At 40.8% G+C, this 26,488-nt stretch overlaps 2 protein-coding genes across 3 annotated transcripts in view; both read right to left on the reverse strand.

Moving 5' to 3' along the window:
* faap24 (FA core complex associated protein 24) overlaps positions 1 to 26,488 on the reverse strand; it is a 32,430-nt gene that overhangs the window by 5,486 nt on the left and 456 nt on the right. Inside the window, exons 2-4 of one of the 2 annotated variants that reach the window (XM_039656712.2) lie at positions 24,356 to 24,495; positions 18,720 to 18,875; positions 17,278 to 17,551 (exon numbers count right to left, since the gene is read on the reverse strand). In XM_039656712.2, coding sequence (XP_039512646.2) covers positions 17,309 to 17,551; positions 18,720 to 18,875; positions 24,356 to 24,495 — 539 coding nt within the window. In that variant the 3' untranslated portion in view covers positions 17,278 to 17,308. Of the gene's footprint in view, positions 1 to 17,249; positions 17,552 to 18,719; positions 18,876 to 24,355; positions 24,496 to 26,488 lie in introns of those variants that run through there. The other variant, XM_039656711.2, reaches the window with a different exon arrangement.
* Positions 4,140 to 8,058, reverse strand: LOC148964975 (uncharacterized). Its single transcript, XM_089127791.1, has one exon. The coding sequence runs from the start codon at positions 7,218 to 7,220 to the stop codon at positions 4,740 to 4,742; it is 2,481 nt and encodes an 826-aa protein (XP_088983917.1). The 5' UTR covers positions 7,221 to 8,058; the 3' UTR covers positions 4,140 to 4,739.

Genomic DNA, 26,488 nt, shown 5'->3' on the forward strand with positions numbered 1-26,488 from the left:
AGCTACGTTTACATCCAAAGTATCCGCAATGTTATTATATTACCACATTTTTACAGATTATTATTTCTTTGATTCTGTTCATTTAAAAAAAAATTGATTCAACACCATTACCACTACATATTTTGATTTAACTTCCTATCATGCTTTGCACATGGCTAAATTGGGAGAGTAAATGTTGAAAAAAATAAGTTTTTCTTAATTTGATTTAGCAAGATGAGACTTTTGCTATTTGAACGTTTCTGTTATGTCAGTGTTTTTAGGGGTGAAGTGTTGATTTTGAGCTTGTATTAAGGACTTGCTAACAAGAATTCAAATGGCTTTAAATAAAGCAATAACTATTATCACTGTGGATGAAACCAGTATCAGACTGATACAATCAAACCAAAAACCAGACTGCCAACCCCTAACATCACATAAAGAAAAGTTATATTTAGTTTGTTGTTATGTAAATCGCAGGACTTAACATAATTGATTCTAGTTGTACATGGTTGATTCAATTTTCAATTTGGTTTTACTTGTTTCAATCACATGGAACCAGTCTCCGCCAATGAGCAATTTTTTTTTTTTTTTTTGCCAGAGCCCTTTCATAAGATCTCTTATAGCTTTTTACGAATTTGCATATGTGCATCACATCCTGTGAACTGGTCAGTAGAGTACGAGGGGAAAAAAAGCTCTTCTGACATTTGCCAGCTTTCCTTTCAGGCATGGCATTAAGGCAAAAACATCAATTCTACTCAGGGTAGCTCCAGTATGAGGTTAGAATGGTTGCATTATTCCAAATAAATAAGATTGAGATAGACAAATAACATAAACAGATTAGGATCCACAAATAAACGCAGGGTTTCACAATGACTTTTATTTATTTATTTTTAATATATATTATCAAAGACTCTTATATTCAGAGTCATGTCATCAGCTGCAGTGCCGTCGCATAGACTGTATATAAAGGAGAGAGGCTTGGGAGCGCACATGCTCGTCACATCCGATGGACGATCCGGAGACTTCACATAGGAAAACTGGCCTTCAGAGATAACAGCAAAACCCGACAAGTGGATCATTGCAATGTGTGATTACAACCCCTTCACACACATGCAATTGGCTATATGCACAGCTTCACTATTTCCTGAACTTCAGCAAGCTCCTTGTTTCCTGTCTGCCATTATTGGCCAAATTGATTAATTTAGGTGTGCTTGTCCTCAAAGGCAACAATAATCAGACACACCTGAATTAATCAAGTTTGGCCAATAATGGCAGGCAGGAAACAAGGAGCTGGCTGAAGTTCAGGAAGTAGTGCAGCTGTGCATATAGCCTATTAAAAAAGGATTCATTTTAGAAAAAAAGTTACATATAGCACCTTTAAATATTACATATGTGTTTTATGTCACAAACACAACACATCTGCTGATGATCTGTGGGTGTTTTAATAACACAAACGCCACTACAGCAGTTTGAATGAAGCGCCCATAGAATACAGTTCCTTTCAAGAATGTAAAATTATTCTTCCCTCCCCTGAGTGTAAATCAAAAAGATGATTGGCTAGAGCGAGAATGTGCTATGATTGGTCAGCCCAATGAGGCTGTTATGTGATTGGCTTGAGTAAACAGAGGGTGGAGTCCACTTATTTGTGGATTTGTCTGCCTAGAAGTGTTTAAAAATACACAAATGAATGCAGGCAGAGTTGTGTTTGTGACAAAAAACACAATTGTAAATATTTTTTTTTTAATTTGAAAATCTCTTTATATTTATATTTGAATTTTATAAATCTTTTATGAAACTCTTTACATTTATTTATGGATCCTAATCTATTTATTTGTGAATTTGATACTTTTTTTGTGAATCTCAATCCATTTGTTTGGAATAATGCAGGGGTCCAGACTGCGACCAAATAGTCACATTTTGCAACCTTTTTACCTGATCTCTTTTTCCGATCTCAATCTTGCGATACTGTTACACAGTGCTGGGAGATCCAACCTTTTGAGAGTGAAGTTCACACACTTTTCAAGGGCTTTCAAGTGCTTAACACTTTTTCTCAGCACTTAAAAACTCTTATCTTTTTAAAAACTCTTTTTTAAAACTCTTATTATCCAGTTCAAATGTTATTTTTGAATATTGATGACCAAAAACATTATTTGTTCATCTATCAAAATTTGTTCCCATTTGTAAAAAACTAAAAGTTTCAAGATGTAGGAAAACGTCATAAACTCTGTTCCCTGAGAACAGGGAACGAGACACTGTGTCAATGGCGCTATTGAGGAATGCCCTCCATGTGAACCGGTGTCTGACAAACTATCCAATTACAGAATCAATATTGACCAGCAACAGCCTATGACATCACTACCAGTTCAACCCAGAACTATAAAAGATCTTGAGAACTGGAGAACATGTCATCCACTTCGGTCTGCAGGGACTGTTCAGCAAGCATCCCGAGGCATGGCTAACAAAGCAGTGTCTTGTTCCCTGTTCTCAGTGCATGCCGATTATGGCTTGTGACAAAAACGTCAGAACTGGCAGTTTCAACCTGAGATGCCGAGAACACACTCACCCTTCGGGTCACATACAGGCTGTCAGTGACATTATTCCCTTTGGTCACTGCCCAAGCTATAAGCCTCAAAATGTCCTCCGAATGACAGAAGGCCTATCTAGGCCACTCAAAGTCTTAGAAACAACAGCATCCATGGAAGGGTTCATTCATTTTGTGTAATAAAACTATATATGCAAAGTGCGGCCTCTCTCTTCCATACATGCATTGTCATTATTAGGCCAGCACTCTTAAAACAATTTGAGATATAAATTTTGAGTGAAGCCTGCTCCAACCTCCATTTATTCAGGGTTCATTTAAAGAAATATGGACAGGAGATCCGAAAGAAGTCCCGTCCAGTCACTTTCTGAGTGGAACATAAAGTCAACCCCACATGCCACCAGGAAGGCTGATCTGGTCAAATTTACTGACCTTGCCAACAATCTGTCTGTTTCAACAATTGCATTTAATGGCAGTAGTTGACTCACAAAGCAGATCATAAATGGGCATCCTGGACAGTAGACCTCAGCATAATGCTTGTTAACCCTCGCAAATGAGGGGAGTAACTCTACTCGATCCTGGATCTACACATTGCTTCTGGGCACTCCAAAGGGACCCTAATGAGGGGAGCGCCTCCAGCTCTTGGCCTAATCTAACAGGGAGTTGGATTGTCAGTTAGTTAGTTGAATGAGGCGGGAGAAAGTCGGTCCAACCCCGTTCACCAGTAACAGCGGATTATCAGTGAAGTTGTCTCTGAGGAAAGTTTGCTGTCGGTGATCCTCAGCTCCTCATCAAGGTTGGCTCTCTAAAAACCTCTTCTTGATGTGATCGTTTTTAGGGAATTTAAATAAAGATACCGATCTGTTTTGTACATGATCGCTTTCAGGTAGTAGCCAATGGATTTCTGTGTTGAAAGCTAGCTAGAAAACTGTAGGCTCAGCTGTAGTAACTGACAGTCACTCGCGATTGAGGGGTGAATGCGAATGTGCTCGGGGAGTATTATTGTGTGTTAGGGGAGAGATCAGACTCTGTGCGTCATCAAATAGGGGTGTGTCCAGGTGTGACGATCTGTGGCTGGAGTGCCCGCTTGAGCATCTGGGGGGCACTCCTTCTTAGTTTATCGTTTCATTCATGTTTTACCCTGGACTGATTATGGTTTATTTCATGCACCTGTGTTTTATTATCTTGTTTGGTGCACCTAAAGTTTTCCCTTTGTTCGGGGCTCAGTATTGTGTAGTGTCTGACTGCTTCGAGCGGTTTCCTAGTATTCCTAGTTTCCTTAGTATTTCCTGTTTCCTGTTTTAGCCCCGCCCAAACATCCATATAATTGCAATGGTGAAAAACTGTTTAACGGTCTAACTGCACATTTCAGTACTTCACAGTTCACAGTCTTTGTCATATGTTTTAGCAATACATATGTAACATTTATAATGTGTTTAGAACTTTTTTGTTGAATTGTCTTTACAGGGACTTTAAAGGGTTAGTTCACCCATAAATGAAAATTAAGTCATTAATTACTCACCCCCATGCTGTTCCAACCCCGTAAGACCTTCGTTCATCTTCGGAACACAAATAAAGATATTTTTGTCACGGGTCTCTGAAGGAGGACTCAAATGCAGAATGTGAATTAACAGGTTTATTGACAAACAGCAGACAGATGACAGGATGTGGTGGGAGAGGTGAACAGTCCAGACAATGGGCAAGGATGACACAAAGACAGGGGTAGAAGCTAGCCGAGCTGCCGTAGATAGTTGCACAAGGTGTCTGTAGGCTGGAGAGTAGCAATGGCAGAATAGTAGGAGCCCTGAGGCTACCACCAGTAACCAGACAGGAAACTGCAAGTGCAACAGCAAGGCACACAGGAATCTCAGGCCCAGCACCAGGCTTCCTCCAAAGCTTAGAGTGTTAGCTGCCAGGAGAGCTCTGCTAGCAGGACTGGAGACACAGAAGATTAGACAAACAGGACTGATGGTAGAACTAAGGCACAAAGTACTTCTACAAATAAATCACAGAAAACTCTAGAAACAAGAAACACTATGTTGCACAGAAGTACACAGTAGTACAACGTTTAACGAACTGGCAAACACATGAGGGAAAGAGCACACATATAAAGGGAGCTTAGAACGAGAGGAACAGGTGTACACACTCAGGTAAACGAGGACTCAAACAAGGGAAAAGAGAACATTAGCAACAGGTGACACTCAGGCTAATGAGGACTAAACTAGACAAGAGGGCGTGGTACAGGGAAACAAGGAGGCAGGAACAAAGAAGCACATGGCACACACAAACAAAACCACAAGTTCAAGCACAACACACACATAGAGACATGAAACAGAGACAAAGACAAGGCTGCCAGGGCAGAACCCTGACAGTACCCCCTCTCTAATGGACGCCTCCAGGCGTCCAAAACAGGCATAGAAGTCCACGGAGGCAACAGCTGGGGGGGTGGGTGGGGTGTAAACATGGAAGTCCCAAACTGACCAGGGAAAACAGAGGGAGGGATGGGACAGGTGGGAACAGAACTGGGAAAAAAGTTCAAGGCTGACAACGGAGGTGTCGGCTTAGGGAAACCATAACCAGGAAACGCAGAAGGTGGGATGGGGGGAATGGGAACTTGATTGGAGATACTCTTGGACACAGGAACTGGCCTAACTGGTCTGGACATCCAACTGGGCTTGACAGGCTTGGGTGCAAAGACAGGACTGACAAGATTGGTGAACGTCTTGAAATCATGGACAGGGACTGACTCAGAAGCGCCCTCCTGGGCTACACTGGCATGCACAGGGACTGACTCGGGAGCGCCCTCCTGGGCTGCACTGGCGTGCACGGGGACTGACTCGGGAGCGCCCTCCTGGGCTGCACTGGCGTGCACGGGGACTGACTCGGGAGCGCCCTCCTGGGCTACACTCGCGTGCACAGGGACTGACTCGGGAGCGCCCTCCTGGGCTGCACTGGCGTGCACGGGGACTGACTCGGGAGCGCCCTCCTGGGCTGCACTGGCGTGCACGGGGACTGACTCGGGAGCGCCCTCCTGGGCTGCACTGGCGTGTACGGGCACTGACTCGGGAGCGCCCTCCTGGGCTGCACTGGCGTGCACGGGGACTGACTCGGGAGCGCCCTCCTGGGCTGCACTGGCGAGCACGGGGACTGACTCGGGAGCGCCCTCCTGGGCTGCACTGGCGTGCACGGGGACTGACTCGGGAGCGCCCTCCTGGGCTGCACTGGCGTGCACGGGGACTGACTCGGGAGCGCCCTCCTGGGCTGCACTGGCGTGCACGGGGACTGACTCAGGAGCGCCCTCCTGGGCTGCACTGGCGAGCACGGGGACTGACTCGGGAGCGCCCTCCTGGGCTGCACTGGCGAGCACGGGGACTGACTCGGGAGCGCCCTCCTGGGCTGCACTGGCGAGCACGGGGACTGACTCGGGAGCGCCCTCCTGGGCTGCACTCTCTGGAGCAGCGGACTCAGGAGCTGCTTCCTCTGAAGATGGCTCAGAAACAGCTCTCTCTGAAGTTGGCTTAGTAACTGTACTCTCAGCAGTGGGTCCTGGGACCGCCCTCTCTGAAGCGGAGGGCTCGGGGACCGCCCTCTCTGAAGCGGAGGGCTCGGGGACCGCCCTCTCTGAAGCGGACGGCTCGGGGACCGCCCTCTCTGAAGCGGACTCGGAACTGGTTGACACGACAGGTTTGGCAGAAATTTCAAGTATCTTGACAAGACTTGTCAAACATTCAGAAAAGGCCTCTGCGGCAATGGCAACAGGAATCTTGGGACTGGGCTCAGTCAACATAACAGGACTGGCAGAGATTGTCTTAGAGGGAATGATATTACTATTCAACGGTTTAGAAGAAATCGAATTCACTGGACTTGATACCTCAGGAACAACTGGAACTGGAGCTTGGGAAAGGAGAAACATTGATTGTTCAGTGCTAGCCTTTCTCCTATTCTTCCTCTTTCGACGAGCTGATACTGCTTGCTGGGCTGCTTCTGTAGTATCAACAGCTAACTCGGCCAACCCCGGCAGAAAAGCAGTGACCTTCATAGAATCAGCACTGACTGAAACAGATCTGGCAGACTCTGAAGTAACAGGGAAACTCTGGGTTGTTAGAGGGAAAACGGAGGTTAAATCGGCAGACTCAGAGATGGCTGGAACTGACGTAATAGTCTGAGGGAAGACAGCGGTTGATTTGACGGTGTCTTGAATAACAGATATTGACTCAGTTCTTACTGTGACTGGGACTGACCTGGATGCCTGAGAGATGATGGTGATTGGTTTGACTGACTCTGGGGTAGCTGTGGTGGACTGACCTGCCCTCTTTCGTCTGAGTCTTAGTTTCTTAGTGCTAGCCAGAGGAGGATCATAAATGTGACGAGACAGGTGAGGAAGGGCAGGGTGGTTGTTGAAAGCAGATTCTGGTGGACTTGGCGGCATTCCCCACTTACTGCGATTACCAAGGTACCGAGAGAAACCCCAGAAATCCAGAATACGGAGAGAATCCATCTCCCATGCAGGCAAGGGGTCATCCAGGCAGGAGTTAAAGATATCCTTGAGAGCAGCATCATTATAATCTAGCCCCACAGACATGGTCCAGAAGAATTGAGCAAAACCCCCAACCTCAAAGCCATCCTGGCGAAGGGAAGTAAGACCATGATGACGAGCCATCCTCTCCTGGAAGTTAGCAGGTGGCAGGATCTTGATGCTCATTCTGCTGAGTCCTGTTGGCCAGTTCGTTCTGTCACGGGTCTCTGAAGGAGGACTCAAATGCAGAATGTGAATTAACAGGTTTATTGACAAACAGCAGACAGATGACAGGATGTGGTGGGAGAGGTGAACAGTCCAGACAATGGGCAAGGATGACACAAAGACAGGGGTAGAAGCTAGCCGAGCTGCCGTAGATAGTTGCACAAGGTGTCTGTAGGCTGGAGAGTAGCAATGGCAGAATAGTAGGAGCCCTGAGGCTACCACCAGTAACCAGACAGGAAACTGCAAGTGCAACAGCAAGGCACACAGGAATCTCAGGCCCAGCACCAGGCTTCCTCCAAAGCTTAGAGTGTTAGCTGCCAGGAGAGCTCTGCTAGCAGGACTGGAGACACAGAAGAATAGACAAACAGGACTGATGGTAGAACTAAGGCACAAAGTACTTCTACAAATAAATCACAGAAAACTCTAGAAACAAGAAACACTATGTTGCACAGAAGTACACAGTAGTACAACGTTTAACGAACTGGCAAACACATGAGGGAAAGAGCACACATATAAAGGGAGCTTAGAACGAGAGGAACAGGTGTACACACTCAGGTAAACGAGGACTCAAACAAGGGAACAGAGAACATTAGCAACAGGTGACACTCAGGCTAATGAGGACTAAACTAGACAAGAGGGCGTGGTACAGGGAAACAAGGAGGCAGGAACAAAGAAGCACATGGCACACACAAACAAAACCACAAGTTCAAGCACAACACACACATAGAGACATGAAACAGAGACAAAGACAAGGCTGCCAGGGCAGAACCCTGACAATTTTTGATTGAATCTGAGAGCTGGATCAGTCCTACATTGAATGCCTAAGGGACTGGCTCTTGACGGCCCATAAAGTCATTAAAGAAAAGGTTTAAATGTTCCATGTGCCTACAGCGGCTCAATTGTAAGTTTATCAAGCAACGAGACTACTTTTTGTGCGAAAAAAAACCATAAATAACGACTTTATTCGACTATTCTATTACTTCCTTATGGGCACATGCGCGAGAACTGAGACGAGGACGTTCTCCTTCGACTTGTTACCGGCTGCTCACCGTATTACCGCCACCTACCGTATAAGGGCCAATCCCAATTCTACCCCTTACCCCTTCCCTTTTCTCCTAGCCCTACCCCTTCGCCTTCCCCTTGACCCTTGAAACAGAGTGGCAATGCGTAGGGGTGAAAATATTCCCCTAAGAAATGGGACACCACTACGCCTCCGTTAAACGTCATTAGCGTCGCTAGCGCCTACGTCACAGGAGATGCGCCGATGTTTATCACAACTTCCAAGATCCCGTCGACAGCTGCAGTTATCTCAGTTGCGTGGGTTACAGCTATTTTCTTGCATCTTGTGAAGTTCGCAGGAAACAACGGAGACGACGAAAATATGTTGCGGGACTATCGTTAGCAAACTACAGTCATTTTAGCGATTTTTTTTTTACAAACGTTCTTGTGAAGAAACTGACCGTAAATATGAACACAATATTGAGTGTAACATAAAGCAAATCATTATTTGTCGTTACAATACTTATTAAAGCCACAAATACTTAAATTTGTGGGTCTCCTTTGTCGCTTGGGCAGTCAGCCTGGGTTAGCAGTGACACTTCTCATACCCCTTCGTTTGAAGTGTGCTCCCGAAAAATCTTCGTTTGAAGGGCTATCTGGCCCTTCACCCTAGCCCTCCCCCTCCAACCAAAAGAGAATTGGGACAGCCCTAACCCTTCACGTGGACGCGCAAAACGGAGGGGAAGGGGAAAGTGAAGGGGTAAGGGGTAGAATTGGGATTGGCCCTAAGATGATGTGCTGATATAGCTGGAAGCGCAAAACTTTCTGATTACAAGCAGAGGAAGATGCGCGCTGTACATACGCTTTTCAATTTGCGTATTTTCCGCACTATAAGGTGCACTTAAAAGCCTTTAATCTTCTCAAAAAACGACAGTGTTCCTTATAATCCGGAGCGCCTTATATATGGATCATCATTTTATACGGTAGGGGGCGGTAAAACTCCTAAGCGGTGAGCAGCCGGTAACAAAAAGTAGACGAATGAGAACGTCCTCGTCTCAGTTCTCGCGCATGCGCCCATAAGGAAGTAATGGAATAGTCGAATAAAGTCGTTATTTATGTTTTTTTTCGCACAAAAAGTATTCTCGTCGCTTGATAAACTTATAATTGAGCCGCTGTAGGCACATGGAATATTTAAACCTTTTCTTTAATGACTTTATGGGCCGTCAAGAGCCAGTCCCTTAGGCATTCTCTCTAGGACTGATCTAGCTCTCAGATTCAATCAAAAATATCTTTATTTGTGTTCCGAAGATGAACAAATGTCTTACGGGGTTGGTACAGCATGGGGGTGAGTAATTAATGACTTAATTTTCATTTTAGGGTGAACTAACCCTTTAATGCAGTTGAGCGCGCCTTCACCTCTCTAAACTTTCCCTTCACCGTGTCAACGGAGGTGCCGAAAAGTTCACTGGTGCATCGAGAAGAAAAGCTCCAATGTCATCCAAATTCAACCACAGATACCTTTCCCTGGCCACAATCACCGCCACAATCGTGGCCCGGAGAGCTTATCTGTAGTGCGGCAAAGCTTCTTTTCACTGCGTCAGGGGAAAGACCACGACCTTGGTCCAAATCTTTCAGCAGATCAGCGTGGCATGCTTGCAACACAGCCATTGTGTGCAAGGCATCACCAGCCAGACCCGGCATCACGTATGCCCTTCCTTTTAAGCGCTATGTTTGTTTAAATGGCAGAGCCATAGCACTTAGTGTCAATGCCTCTCCAACCGTTCAAAAACCTCTCGTCAATTGAGGCATCGACACATACCCGTGTTCACGCATCACCTCAACATCAGGGTAGTTTGCTCGCTGATGGATGTGCTCTGAACACGAGTTCTTCCATGCCTTTTCAATCTATTGTATAGATCGGGCAGGAATGGAAGGCTCACGGGAGCTGGAGCGTTACGGCTGGGAAGAAACCGTTTGTAAAGTCTGCCACGAGCACTCCAACGACAGCAAAGCCTCGCTGAGCGCGATCCATTAATCTCACAACTCATCATACGCGGGGCAGGGTGGCTGTAAGGGTTCAGGTTGTAAATCCTCTTCACCCTCATCAGGCATCTCCTGCTTTCTTGGGGTGCCAGCATGCTAGTGACAACACATCCTCATCCAGTAGCTCAAACTCGCGAACCTTCGAGAGGAGTGAGAGATTAACACCTCACATAAACTCCTCCGCGACCTCCCTCTGAAAACCCACGATTCTAGTCTCTGCTCCACCTCAGCGCGGGACCTGAATCGCCTGCACCAGATGTCTGTCCCTCTTCCCTCGAGAAGAGGGCCAGATGAGAGCGGAGTGTGATTTCTTAGAGGAAACCTCTCAAATTCTGCACAATCAGATCCCTTAACCCCTTAACTGTCACTGCCCGGTACCGGGACGCCTAACTTTACTTAACTATATTTCTATTAAATCCTAATCTAATTATGACAAATTATATATTTTTGGAAAGGTCTAAGACTTCTTATTAAATATTCGACCCCTTGTTTTGTGTTAAAAATTATGTAGGAAGAGTAATTAATAAATTTATGACAAGAGTGCACCTAAAAAAATCTGCATCATAACAGGAGATTTGACCTTTGTCACAAAAAGTTGATGCACCCACTTTTAATCATTGAAACTTCTGTTTTTATGCTAAAAGTTCATAATAAAACATATAATCTAGTATTTTTCAATAAAAAATAAAAATTATAGTATAACATTATCCTCTAAAAATTATAATATATATGTATTATCCTCTAAAATATAATAATATTTTGTATCGCCTTTTTTATTATATCACATATTTTAGTAGTTATCATAACTTAGGTATCATTTGAAAGCTTATAAACTCAGAATTCATCCTGTGAAAACCATTTCATAATTGAACGTTGCGTTACCATAGAAACGGTACTTATTTTATGAGGCTCCTCCCCTTTTGGACATCCTTATATTTCATAATTTATGATCAAAACCTTTTCTAATCTTGACAAAACACATATTGTCAGAAAGGTCTGAGTCTCAAGGTTCCAAATTTTGTGACAAAATTGATATTTGGACAGAAATGTATTAATTTATTAAGGCAGAATGTACACAACTAAATTCAATGGAATTCAATGGCACCCGGTGGCTATTTTTGGTACTACGCCTAAACAAAATCTCATGGGAACTTCAATTTTTGTGACATCAACTTCAAATTTGGAACATAACTTGGTTAGATTTATGGCTTTGATTTTATAGTAATTTTATAGTAAAAATATTTTGTAAAATATATATTTTATATAAAATAAAAAATATATAGTACAGTATATTTGATTTACTGTGAATTAAAACTTCCATAACTTTTTCATACTTTCATTTTGAAGTGTTTTCACTTCAGCAATAATCTGCTGAGTGTTTTCTTTAAAACAAGACCAAACTTGGGTATATATTCCAAGGCATTCTTGAATTACAACCATTTAAGTGTGAATAGAGCATTTAACCCCCATTTTTTTCAAAAGGGGGGGTGACAGTTAAGGGGTTAAGAGCTAATTGTGCGTGCTCATCGCCCAAACAGTAAACGCAGAAGTTGTGTGCCTTTCGAAAGGGAACTAACAAGCGGCAAATGCTTTCATTTAAAGGGTAACTAAACCCCTGGTCAGAGCCTGACTCCACCCACTGGCAATATTTGAAAATGCTGAAAAAGTGGGCTGACCCCAGCGAAGATAGCGGAGACGAAATAGATGCTAAAACACTCTATCTTGATCATTTTCAATACTCACAATTCCAATTCCTGACTGCCTTTAGTGGTTTTGATGACACAAAGATGGTTTTTATACTGCCAAGGGTGATGAGCTGAAACCTGTGTACGTCACGAAGTGCGGAACATCCAGTAGGAAAATTCAACTGCAGTAGCCACCGTTCAACCTGAAGAGGGCAGCACTAAGACATTTTTACACCATATATTGTAGAAATAGAACACTTTATAAACAAATGTCCAAAAAGTTACTCGAATCAATGACTGGTATTAATAAAGATCCATTCGTACAGATCATTAACTAAAACAAGTTGGTTTAGTGTTTAGTTACTCTTTAAAATAAAAAAAGACATTAAATTACCACTTTAACCAGTAGATGGCATCGGAGGAGGACTTATTTTCCTACACATTAGCTTTTTTTCTTTCACACATTTTGCTTTGAAATATATTAGATATTATGAAATCCCTAACGCAAAATATGAAATCATGAGGAAATTAATTTTAGTAATTTTATGATTAAATGGTCTTTATGATTAAAGGGTTAGTTCATCCAAAAATGAAAATTAAGTCATTAATTACTCACCCCCACGCTGTTCCAACCCCGTAAGACCTTCGTTCATCTTCAGAACACAAATAAAGATATTTTTGATTGAATCTGAGAGCTGGATCAGTCCTAGATAGACTGCCTAAGGGACTGGCTCTTGACGGCCCATAAAGTCATTAAAGAAAAGGTTTAAATATTCCATGTGCCTACAGCGGCTCAATTATAAGTTTATCAAGCGACGAGACTACTTTTTGTGCGAAAAAAACATAAATAACGACTTTATTCCACTATTCCATTACTTCCTTATGGGCGCATGCGCGAGAACTGAGACGAGGACGTTCTCATTCGTCTACTTCTTGTTACCGGCTGCTCACCGCTTAGGAGTTTTACCGCCCCCTACCGTATAAAATGATGATCCATATATAAGGCGCTCCGGATTATAAGGAACACTGTCGTTTTTTGAGAAGATTAAAGGCTTTTAAGTGCACCTTATAGTGCGGAAAATACGCAAATTGAAAAGCGTATGTACAGCGCGCATCTTCCTCTGCTTGTAAACAGAAAGTTTTGCGCTTCCAGCTATATCAGCACATCATCTTATACGGTAGGTGGCGGTAAAACTCCTAAGCGGTGAGCAGCCGGTAACAAGAAGTAGACGAATGAGAACGTCCTCGTCTCAGTTCTCGCGCATGCGCCCATAAGGAAGTAATAGAATAGTCGAATAAAGTCGTTATTTATGTTTTTTTCGCACAAAAAGTAGTCTCGTCGCTTGATAAACTTATAATCGAGCCGCTGTAGGCACATGGAATATTTAAACCTTTTCTTTAATGACTTTATGGGCCGTCAAGAGCCAGTTCCTTAGGCAGTCTATCTAGGACTGATCCAGCTCTCAGATTCAATCAAAAATATCTTTATTTGTGTTCCGAAGATGAACATGTACAGCATGGGGGTGAGTAATTAATGACTTAATTTTCATTTTTGGGTGAACTAACCCTTAAACAACCCCCCCCTCCCCCATCAGCGCCATGCCGCCATCTGTAGAACTTATTGGCACTGCTCTCAAATGTTGGTCTGGACATGTAATGCAACAACCCCATACTCCAAACCATTGACATAGAGATCTGCAAAGTTGACATATTTTGTAGGCCAAAACAAACAACACACAAACAAGTTGCATTTTAGCACTTCCACTTCCATCATCCTGAAGTCAATGGGTTTTTGGTTAAATGGTTAAAAAAATGGTCTGTTTTGAGTAAAACACTCTTGTGTTTTTTTTAAGCTTTTTCTTTGTCTTGTAAAAGGCGGTTGCTAACAAGTGTCTAAATGGTACAATAAAGGTTGTCGGGGAGATTAAACTTTAACTCATCAACTCACTAGATGCTGTCACAGCCTTGTTACATTTATAATGAAACTATTATACTTCAGACTTTCATGGAAAATGTTTTAAATAAAGACTGAAAGAGTTGTCAGAAGCTTAGTGATGGTGACATGGTTTTTAGATGAACTGAAAGTCTAAGAATCACAAGCTTGTGTTGGTCACAGACCGTATTTTCTGCAATAATCCACACGCCAGTGGAAAAATACTACTGGGTTTTTGTCGAAGGAATCAGTGTAATGTGAACGTCCGGCTCGGCCTACAAACACACGTGAAGATATGTTCCTAATACATAAATGCTTATTTACATGTAAAAATTTTAGGGTTCACATTCTAGAACTTGAGAATCTGAAATCAGAAGGAATTCTTTCGGACTGACAAAAATGAATGCAAAAAAAAAAAACATTCCTAAAGTGGTTTTAGTATGGAGCGAATTATGTGCCAATATTACACAAACAAATCCAGCAATTTGCAAACAAACTCGATCTGCTTTGCAAAGAAAAACTCGACTCGCAAAGAAACAGAAAACAAAGGTCAATATGAGCGAAAGTGGAATAACCAATATTGTTTTTTACAATATAAATAAATGAGCCTAGATAATAGGTTATGTCACAAATAAATACAAACCATCCAACAAATTGAATGTAACCTTTGAACAAATACCAAAATCTACTGCATACAAATGCATATCTGTCTGTGCATATCCGATTGTGAGATCTCTCGGCTCGATTTTCTCACAAATGTGTCCGGGCAGATTTTCTCACAAATGCAGTTGAGTAACTTCTCTTCTAAAACAGCAGATGGCGTTAAAATAGGGGATTCATTTAGCGCTAGTCTCCCGGGAGAAGAAATGATTTGAAACCGCTTGCCTTTGCCTAGCTGAGGAAAAAAGTTTCTGTCTTATTTATAATAAACATCTTGAGGTTTTCATTTGTCAAATGTTTATTACAAGACACATTAACAACAATTTAATTCAATTTAAAAAATTTGAGGACAATATGGCACATGAACAAAAGGTAATTAGATCTGTGATTTTACACAGATATGAGAACGACAGAAATAGACTCGGTATAGACATAATCACTAATTTAGTCATTTCGCACGCTTCCAATGAAGAAAAAGTGTAAAAAGCAACGTATGATGGCAGAGCTTTCAGCTTAGATTCCCAGAGAGAGGGAACTTCACTAGGGCTGTCAAACGATTAATCGCGATTAATCGCATCCAAAATAAAAGTTTGTGTTTACTTAATATATGTGGGTGCACTGTGTATAATTATTTTGTATAAATACACATGTACATTTAAGAAAAAATATTATTTGTATATAAAATATTTATATTTAATATAAATTATATATAAATATATAAACAGTATATGCATGAAAATATTTCTTAAATATATACAACCATGTGTGCGTATTTATGTATATAAAATAATTAAACATAGTGCACCCACATATATTATGTAAAAACAAACTTTTATTTTGGATGCGATTAATCACGATTAATCGTTTGACAGCCCTAAACTTCACACATGAATGTTACGTGAATTGTATTGGCCTATTTTCAATTCAAAATTGTGAAATTAGTCAATTTTTGTTTGCCAGATTATTTTGTTGGTCATTTAACATTTCTGTCTTAAAACAGCTGTCAATTATAAAATGTTTAGCTATGGGACTTACTTGCATCTTATCTCATAATTTATGACCATTAACTGCTGTGGAATATCCTTGCAGCACTAAAGTCGAGTTAATACTATAGGCAATCATTTCACAACCTTTATTATACACACCCCTAAAAAAATAAAGACGTTCAGATAGAGTCTGACCTCATAGCTGGCTACAGCATGCTTGTAGGCTACGTTTCTAACCAGGCTTGACTTACTACAGGAAAATAATGCAAAATCTCACCTGTAGTAAGTCACCAAAAACCCTTTATAAAAATAAATATATCAAAATAATTGTGCACTGTAAATACATGAGGTGAGGTATTGGCACACTTTCACCTGTAGTAAGTCAGTCTTACCAATAGCTAACAATTTTACAAGCTTTGGAAATTGAAAATAATAAATTATATAAATAAATAATAAATTATAGGCTACGTTTACCGCAGTTGGTGGAACTGCCAGACGTTCCTGTCAAAGCATTAGCGCACGTGATATTGAATTAATATTTAATGTCGATATACAATGGTTACACTGTTAAAACTAATCCTGCTATTGATATCTTTTTAAGACGGCCAATCATAAAACAGTGGAAAGGGAAATACCGAACCTAATTTTACCGCGCTCAACCACCGTACGTGCATTTCACGCATTTGTTACGGTTTGTGTTCAGCGGGAAGGGGAGGAAGGGAGGTTTGGAAAGGCCAGTGAATGCCCTTGGCCCTGAAGAGAAGCGTTACTAAGTGCTAATGTGGATTTCTGTCTAGATATGTAATAACTATTTTGCAAAAGAAAACCTTAAGATGTTTATTATAAATAAAGTAAGACAGAAACTTTTGTCCTCAGCTAGGCAAAGGCAAGCACGTTTCAAATCAGTGCATCTCCAGGGAGACTAGCGCTAAATCCCTATTTCAACGCCATCTGCTGTTTTAGAAGAGAAGTTACTTATCTGCATTTGTGAGAAAATCTGCCCGGACACATTTGTGAGAAAAATCGAGCCGAGAGATCTCACAATCGGATATGCACAGACAGATATGCATTTGTATGCACTAGATTTGGTATTTGTTCAAAGGTTGCATTCAATTTGTTGGATGGTTTGAGTTTATTTGTGAAATAGCCTATTATCTAGGCTCATTTACTTATATTTGTAAAACATAATACTGGTTAATCCACTGCATTTTCGCTGAAATTGACCTTTGTTTTTGCAAATTGCTTTCTGTTTGTCTGCAAGTCGAATTTTCCTTTGCAAAGCAGATCGAGTTTGTTTTCAAAATGCTGGATTTGTTTGTTTAATTTTGGCACATAATTTTCTCCATATTTTAGGCCCTACTGTACAATGAACAGAATGAAATATTGTTATAATCTAATATTTCTGGAAAAAAGTTTATGTGATGATGTTTTTATGTAACTCATACAGGTAAAAAAAAAATAATTAAGAGTAGACCAGCAGCTCACACTGAAATGGGGTGAAGAACAAAGTAGATGCAACTGAGTCTTCAGCGCCACCTTTTGTCAAATGCAGAAATTGATATAATGTGTGGCTAAATTCAAACTAGCCAATATTATTGTGAATTTGACTATTTCATGAACAATGACTGTTTTGTAGAAATTAATTGACAATGTTAGTGCAATTAAATCCAAGCCAAGTTTAAAATCTGCTTAAATGGTGTTTATTTTCTTACTTCCGAACAGCAGCTCGAGAAGCCTGCATTTCTATGTGAACTGGTTGTGGAAGAAGGCTGTGATCTGCTGGGCTGTGGCCTGGCCCACTATGGGCTCTAGTTCATGGACTGAAGCCTCGCTGAGCTGATGGATGCTGGGAAACTTCTGAAGGAGCAACATGGCCTTCACCTTTCCAACCCCGGGAATCTGCTGAACCAGACTCAACACCACCGGCTCCAGCAGCCTGGACACACTTTTCCTGCGGAACGGGCTCTCCTTGTTCTCCCCGAGAACCTGCGGAGGACAAATGCCTTCTGAACAGCACTAAAACTACATCATGTTGCATGACATTCCTATGTGATGATGTGTGAAGTTATGGCTTTGCAAAAATGTTTTGGATGTTATTCAAAATAAGGGATATCAGAGTTTATTTATGCAAAAAAAAAAAAAAAAACAACCGGCTGAGTGTACACTATCCTGCTGATTCCACAGCTACTGCATGATGCTATACGTAGAAGAGTCTAATATGCATATTAAAGGGATAGTTCACTTTGAAATTAATTGTTGATATGTGTTAGCTTACCTCAAGGGCATCCAAGATGTAGTGTCTTTGATATTTTTAGGTCAAATCGTTCTTGTCTGTCAGTCATATAATGGAGGTCTATGGTCACCACCTCAAAGAGCATGCACAGAGAAGTCCAAATTAAACATGATTTAATGACTCGTAAATGTAAGTACACATTGATGGCCTAAGACACGAAACGAGTGGTTTGTGTGAGAGAACGAACAGTATTTATAACGTTTTTACCTCTTGTAACCACAGTCACGTCCAAGTACTCTGAGGGCGAGGGCGCTTCGGTCTGCGCAAGCTCCGGAAGTGATCTCTCGTACGTCACTCATTGTTTACACAGAGATTTCAGAAGTGTTACCCTTCACTGTGAAGATCTAAACATATTTACATATACAGGAAATCGCAATGGAAGACGATTTCGATATATCAGCAGACAACATTGATTTTTTTTTTTTCACAACTGCGCAAGAGATCACTTCCGACGCTTGCGCAGACCGAAGCGCCCGTGCCTTCAGATCACTTGGACATGGCTGTGGTTACAAGAGGTAAAAACGATATAAATACTGTTCGCTTTCTCACAAAAACCGCTCGTTTCGTGTCTTATGCCATTAATGTGTACTTACATTTACGAGTCATTAAATCATGTTTAATTTGGACTTCTCTGTGCATGCTCTTTGAGGCGGTGACCATAGACCTCCATTATATGACTGACAGACAAGAACGGTTTGACCTAAAAATATCAAAATTGAAAATACTGTGGAAACAAAGACACCTACATCTTGGATGCCCTTGAGGTAAGATAAAACATATAAAAAAATAATTTCAAAGTGAACTATCCCTTTAAAGTATGCTATAGAGAAATAAAGTGATAATGAAGTGCTATTGACTGACCAGCTGTGTGATGAGCTGAGCAGCTTCAGCAACAGTGGACACGGGCAGGAGAATCAGACCCAGCTCCAACACCACAAACTTCTGCAGCTCGCTGAAGTGCTGCTCGCTCAGACGGGTCTTTTCCACGATCACCACAGCCTGGAGACCGCTGTTCGCCTGCAGGAATAACAGCACTGTAGAGCAGAGCCTTACAAATCATCACTCTGTCTTATGGCAGACGTGTTCATATCATATGGAGCTTCTAGAGGGCAGCACTGACTGACAAACAAAAGGATTGAACAAAAATTATATTCATACACACTACCACTTAAAAGTTTGTAATAAAATTTAGATTGTTTCAGATGTATATTGCTTTTAGATTGGAAATAAGTCTCTTCCACTCACCAAGGCTGCATTTATTTGATCATAAATACAGTTAAATAGTAATGCTGTGAAATCTCATTACAATGCAAAATGAATGTTTTCTATGTGAATATATTTTAAAATGTAATTTCTTCCTGTGCTCAAAGCTGCATTTTCAGCATAATTTCTTTAGTGTCACATGATCCTTCTGAAATCATTCTGATATGATCATGATTTGATGATCAATTATTATTAGTGCTTAATCATTAATAATGGTTTTTATTATCAGTTGCAAACAGTTTTTTTTTATTCTTTGATGAATAGAACGTTCATAATAACAGCATTCATTTGAAGTATTTATTAACATACACACACACACACACACACACATATATATATATATATATATGTGTGTGTGTGTGTGTGTGTGCGTGTGTGTATATATATATATATATACACATTATATATATATACATTATATATATATATATATATATATATATATATACACTCACCGGCCACTTTATTAGGTACCCTATGCTAGTAACGGGTTGGACCCCCTTTTGCCTTCAGAACTGCCTCAATTCTTAGTGGCATAGATAGACCACCGGCCCTCGTCGCCGGCACAATTAGCCAATAGCATTTACAGTTTTACTGATTTAAAGGGAACTTTGTTGTACTAGTATGCTGGAGTAAAGTTCATAAATGGTCTTACTTTCCCATAGTACTTTCTAAAAGTAGTTGGGTGGACTCTGTGCCTCTAGGGGGGTTCGGGGGCATGCTCCCCCGCAAGAAAATTTTGGACATTTTAAGGTTATAATGCATCAATCTCATGCTCTATGAGAGATCGAAATTAAGACCCATGAACTGCTCGTTGAACAAAGAAAAAACATTAATTTGTACCAGGACAATAAAGAGGGCTCAAATATTTTTTTAGTTATGAGAGTCTCAGTTTGCATTACATTATCAATGGTGTTTTAGGATGCCAAACAATTATTATAATAATGTAATAATGGTTTATAATTATTCCTATGACGTACTGTAAAATCCATTTATTTTAGCCTATAAATGTGTAAATGAAAATGAGTATTTCAAAAGTATATTTTAACCTACCTTACACTATAATATAGGAAAATTAAAATACTTTTGTCCTAATTTCTTCACTTGCAAGAAATAAACCCTTGAGCTTTTATTTAGGAGAAAACACCAGATGATCGCGAGAGCAAAGTAATCACGCAGAACAAACTGGATGCTATTCTAATGTCAGTTATTATAATGGCGCAACGCCATATGGTTTCAATTTTAGTTCGTTGGCAAAATATAACATAAAATATAAAATTAGGTTTTACATTTTACATCTTTACATATCTGTGTTGGGAAAAGGGAGAAGAGAGAGTTCGGCAAGGCGGATTCGAACTCGCGTTCAGCGCATCAAAAAGCTGCTTTCAAACACTTCACGCCCTACGACCTACGCCACTGAGGCTGTTCTATAACGGGTGTCGTTTTGCTGTAAAGACAGGCATTTAGTGCAAATATATGCTCCGTTATAAAAAATGTAAAAAAAAAAAAATAGTTTTCTTCCCTTAGCTTGGGCCATGGCGAACTTCCAATAAATACATTTTATCAGACCGGGCCGGCCCTCGCGGCCTCGTAACACTACCGGCCCACCGGGAAAACTCCCGACTCTCCCAATTGCCACTCCGCTACTGCATGATGGCATCACACAGTTGCCGCAGATTTGTCGGCTGCACATCCATGATGCGAATCTCCCGTTCCACCACATCCCAAAGATGCTCTATTGGATTGAGATCTGGTGACTGTGGAGGCCATTTGAGTACAGCGAACTCATTGTCATGTTCAAGAAACCAGTCTGAGATGATTCCAGCTTTATGACATGGCGCATTATCCTGCTGAAAGTAGCCATCAGAAGTTGGGTACATTGTGGTCATAAAGGGATGGACATGGTCAGCAACAATACTCAGGTAGGCTGTGGCGTTGCAACGATGCTCAATTGGTACCAAGGGGCCCAAAGAGTGCCAAGAAAATATTCCCCACACCATGACACCACCACCACCAGCCTGAACCGTTGATACAAGGCAGGATGGATCCATGCTTTCATGTTGTAGACGCCAAATTCTGACCCTACCATCCGAATGTCGCAGCAGAAATCGAGACTCATCAGACCAGGCAACGTTTTTCCAATCTTCTATTGTCCAATTTCGATGAGCTTGTGCAAATTGTAGCCTCAGTTTCCTGTTCTTAGCTGAAAGGAGTGGCACCCGGTGTGGTCTTCTGCTGCTGTAGCCCATCTGCCTCAAAGTTCGACGTACTGTGCGTTCAGAGATGCTCTTCTGCCCGCCTTGGTTGTAACGAGTGGTTATTTGAGTCACTAGGCGTTTCTCAATGTCAAGGAAGGATCCTCGGAAGCCGGAATTTCGAGGATGCTACGTCATCGACGTCCGTCGAAGGACTGTTCCAATGTCGAGGATCCTCCGAATTTCAACCAAGGACTGAGTCCTTCGTTCGGAAAATATCCCATACACAGGAAAGGATGCATATGTGTAGCCTTCGCGCTCTTAAATCACCCACAATCCTATGCGCAGCTTTGCTATCTTGTTCAAAAACTAAGAAATGTCGACCGTTAGCGGAGTCGGAGTGATAACGGCAATATGCTTTCAAATGTAAGCAAGTATAATTTCAGTTTAGCCATTTATTTAATGTTTGTTAAACTATTTAACATATCGGCTCAAATTTGCTGAGGGGATTTAAAGCTGTTCTCTTTTACTGGTGATTAACTTTTTAATTTTTACTTCATATAACGTTATAGCCTTTTTTGTTGGTCACATATTTTACAATTGCATATGTTTTAACAGCTAGATCATGTTGCTATGGAGGTAGTTCTGTTCACTCCGGTAATATAATCGTTTTTGAATGAATAAACTCCTTTTTAAATCAATATTTTGTGTCAAATTATTGATTTATTTGGTAGGTAGCCATGTTATAAGTGGTAAAATGTATAGCGAGGCGGTTGTTACAGCGAATACTACCCCTTCAGGCTGATCAAGACTGCTTTAGAGTTTGCGGGGTTGTATTCACTATAACAACTGCCTGGTTATACATTATCCCTTATACTTTAAATATTGATTTATTTCTATGAGGACTGACAACACAAAATAAGGACTGTCAAGTGTATTTAAACAGTGCAGTACACCAGCACGATGATTTTTGCAGCGCCGAAGCGGACCTTTCACTGATGTAATAACGCAATGACGTGCACTTGCTAGCCTGTTCCATTTACATGTTCTCCGAATGCTAAAGAGGACCACTGTTGTCCTTCTATCAGCTCGAACCAGTCTGGCCATTCTCCTCTGACCTCTGGCATCAACAAGGCATTTCCGCCCACAGAACTGCCGCTCACTGGATGTTTTTTCTTTTTCGGACCATTCTCTGTAAACCCTAGAGATGGTTGTGCGTGAAAATCCCAGTAGATTAGCAGTTTCTGAAATACTCAGACCAAATACACCAACAATCATGCCACGTTCAAAGTCACTCAAATCACCTTTCTTCCCCATACTGATGCTCGGTTTGAACTGCAGGAGATTCATCTTGACCATGTCTACATGCCTAAATGCACTGAGTTGCCGCCATGTGATTGGCTGCTTAGAAATTAAGTGTTAACGAGCAGTTGGACAGGTGTACCTAATAAAGTGGCCGGTGAGTGTATATATATATATATATAGAAAGATCTTACTTACCCCAAACTTTTGAATAGTAGTGAAATACAGTTTCCAAAAAATTATCAACCGGCACAATTGGTTTCAACATTGATAGTAATCAGAAATGTTTCTTGAGCATCAAATCATCATATTTCTGAATGATCATGTGACAATGATGCTGATGATTCATCTTTGATGACGAGAATAAATTACACTTAAAGCTGCAGTGTGTATTTTTTAGCGAGATCTAGTGGTTCGGTTGTGAGTCACACTAAGGGCTCAGTCCACTGCTCACCCCTCCCTTTCGAAGAAGCTACGGTGGCTCAAATGGGACAAACACATCGTCTGGCTGAGACAGCAGAGAATAGCCAGAGTAAGTCACGAGTGTGTAACGTTGTCACTTGTTTCTGAACCACAGTCCATTATAAACCACATCATGGATGAAGTTTACAAAGCCATAGTCAGGTGAGGATCAAGGGTCTTAATATAATATAATAATAGTAATCAGCTGATTGTCTCACAAACGTAACCAGCTCATTTTTCCCCACATAGCAAACCCATAATACAGTGAGGGAGAAGAACCACATGAAACTATGCAACTATGTTTTCTAACAGGGTAGTCAAAGTATAGCTGGCTAATATGAGCTGTTACTGTGTCTGAGCTGGTTAAAGTGTAAAGCCTTGTTTAAACTCGACACGTTCGCATGAACGCCGAGGTACGCACGGCAAAAATGACATGATTGTAACAGCGCGTGTGCCTCCGCATCCTCTAGACACCATTTACTACACACAAATTAATAAATAATAATGAATAAAAAATTTTTTTTTTTCCTCTCTTCGCGATAGACTTAAAATGCTTCCGCGATCGACGGGTTGGTGATTCCTGTAATGCTGTTTTACGGTCAATATTACTAATCAGCTGATTGTCAAAGCCATAACACAGCGAGGGAGAAGAACTAAGATACATGAAACAGTCCAACTACATATTTTACACCTCTGACAAGGGAAAAGTCACTACTCACGGAGTGTAAGGCTAGCTTCTAGCTTTCTGCGGCTTCTCTTTCAAAGTAGTGACGAAACGCGCTCTGTAGCGCTGTGTGTTCGCTGTCGGCTACGGTAGAAACATGACGTCACAATATGTCGACCTTCATAGAAGGGGATGCCCGCGGTTATGTAGATATAAATGTCCCATTCTAAGATAATAAAAACAGTACAGTTCATTGAGTAAGTTCTTTATACACACTGAACACATAGTTATGGATCGTATATTGCATTTCTGTCAATAGAGCCTCAGAAATATTACACATTACACCTTTAACTATAAATTTTAATTTTAATTCAAATAGAAAAAACTTTTTTATCGTAATTTTTTATTGAAATAAATTTCACAGATTTTACTTTATTTTTAAAAAAAATAAATGCAGCCTTGGTGAGCAGAAGAGACTTCTTTCAAAAGCATAAAAAGATATACCAAATGTTTGACTGCCAATAATTATTCTAAAATGTAAATGATAAGAATTATGAAAAAAGGTACAATTTCTGAATACCAGAAAAAAGCAGATTGAATCAGCTATTTACATTTCTGAACCGGACGATCTTCCTCCTGTAGCTGTTTCCTGCCACCAGATCACTTTCCGATACATAGAGGACACAGGTCTTATCAGCGAGACAGAAGTCCACAACACCCAGCTCCTCCTCAAAGATTACCTTCACACTGCCTGCAAGACAGAGCCGTTACTGGACCCCAAAGAAGACACACACACACACACACCACCCAGCTCCTCCTCAAAGATCATCTTCACACTGCCTGTAAGACAGTCGTTACTAGAACCCCAAGAAGACAAAGACACAAACACACACACACACACAACAACCAGCTCCTCCTTAAAGATCATCATCACACTGCCTGCAAGACAGTCGTTACTAGAACCCCAAGAAGACACACACACACACACACACACACACACACACACACACACACACACACACACACACACACACACACTCACATACACATACACATACACATACACACAAAACTAGACCAGAGCTGTGATTATACTAATTTGACTAAATTACAACACACACGAATATAAAGTAAAACACTGTTTGTACATATAATATTTGATCAAGCAAGACTATTACTGGACTAACAGACTGAAACTGTAGTTTAATGCACCATGTGTGTGTACAACACTGTAAAAAGTATGGTTACTTAACATTGTACATTTAATTGTATTGTTTTAACCAGAACCAGACTTTTAAATCTTAAATTATGAAAATAAACCACAAATGTGAATGGTTAAATTTTAAGACATTGTAAACAAATATAATGTGGAACAGAATTCTGAAAGAAAACAATAACCAGGGGCGGCTCGCCCATAGAGGGCGCTGGGGCGCCGCCCTCCCTCCGACCTGTCTGTCTATTTTTTTAATATATATATTATAATTTATCATTTTGAAAAATAATCTTTGTTAATTATATGCTAATAATGGTTTTACTTTGAAAAGTGTTTTGAACTCACCAGAATGATATTTGCATTCACTTTCGTTATTTTTATCATGTTGGTGTAGTAGTATAGCCAATAGGCTGTCTTGTCAGGGCGCCAGTTCGCTCAGCCCCACAGTGCTGGAATTTAAGCCAATGGTTCCCCGGTTGCTATGCAAAAAAGTTTATATTTCGCCAATCAGCGCCGTCAAATTTTATGGTTTGGGGGCGCTGAAAATATCGCCCACAGTATCAGATTAGGGGAGTGCACTGTGCACGCGCACCACGGGACATTTTTTTTTACCTCAGATGAGAGAAGAATGGCAGCGCCAGTGACGTCGAGTGGAAATAATGTAAAGTTAGTCGCTCTGTCACTCACTCACTCACTCACTCACTCACACACACATAAACACTGTTTCACACACATTTGATATTAAAATAGTTATAGGAATATTAATACCTGTGTGTTTGCTTTGTTTTTGATGTTTTTAAGTTCTGAGATAGATTACTGTGTTTCATACTAGTTAAAATCAACTTTCTTCTCATACTTGGGTGTTACAATCAAGAATGTTGTCCCAACCTCTCTTTCAGAGCCTTTTCTCTCTCTCTTTCTCTAGTATCAACACATTGTTATCCATTATCCAATTGTCAATTTGTCAAAAATATGTAGTCTACAGCTGGGGGTTGATTAAACTAGATTGTTGTATTACCTATTATTTTTTTGTATTACCTATAGGTATTATAATTATTATTATATTATAATTTATCAATATTATGCGTTTGCACTTTTTCTGTCAGCACACAGAGCATAATAAACATGCAACTTGTTCATTATCATTAACTGTCAAACTGTTATTATTATTATTGTATTATTTGACCATTGGTATTGACTGGTTTAAGTTATTTTATTGGTATAGGTAAGGGCATGGCCTAAGGCCTAAAATGCACCAGAATGCAGGAAATCACATCTACTAATTTCAAAATCTTCTGGGGGGGAACCCCCAGACCCCCCTCTTATTCAGCCCCCCCTACAATAATTTTCACCAGCCGCCACTGACAATAACACAATCCCGACAGTAATAGAGAGTAAAGTCAGATATAGTAAGTTACACTTTTATGTGCCATTTCCAATAAAGCTCTAATTTTGTCAAGCCTACGTAATTAGTATGAATAAAATGCATCTAGGATACATAAATTGCTAAAAATAGCTAGCAAGACAAAAA

The sequence above is a fragment of the Pimephales promelas genome, chromosome 25 (assembly GCF_988280905.1).
Source record: "Pimephales promelas chromosome 25, fPimPro1.hap1.1, whole genome shotgun sequence".
Classification (NCBI taxonomy): domain Eukaryota; kingdom Metazoa; phylum Chordata; class Actinopteri; order Cypriniformes; family Leuciscidae; genus Pimephales; species Pimephales promelas.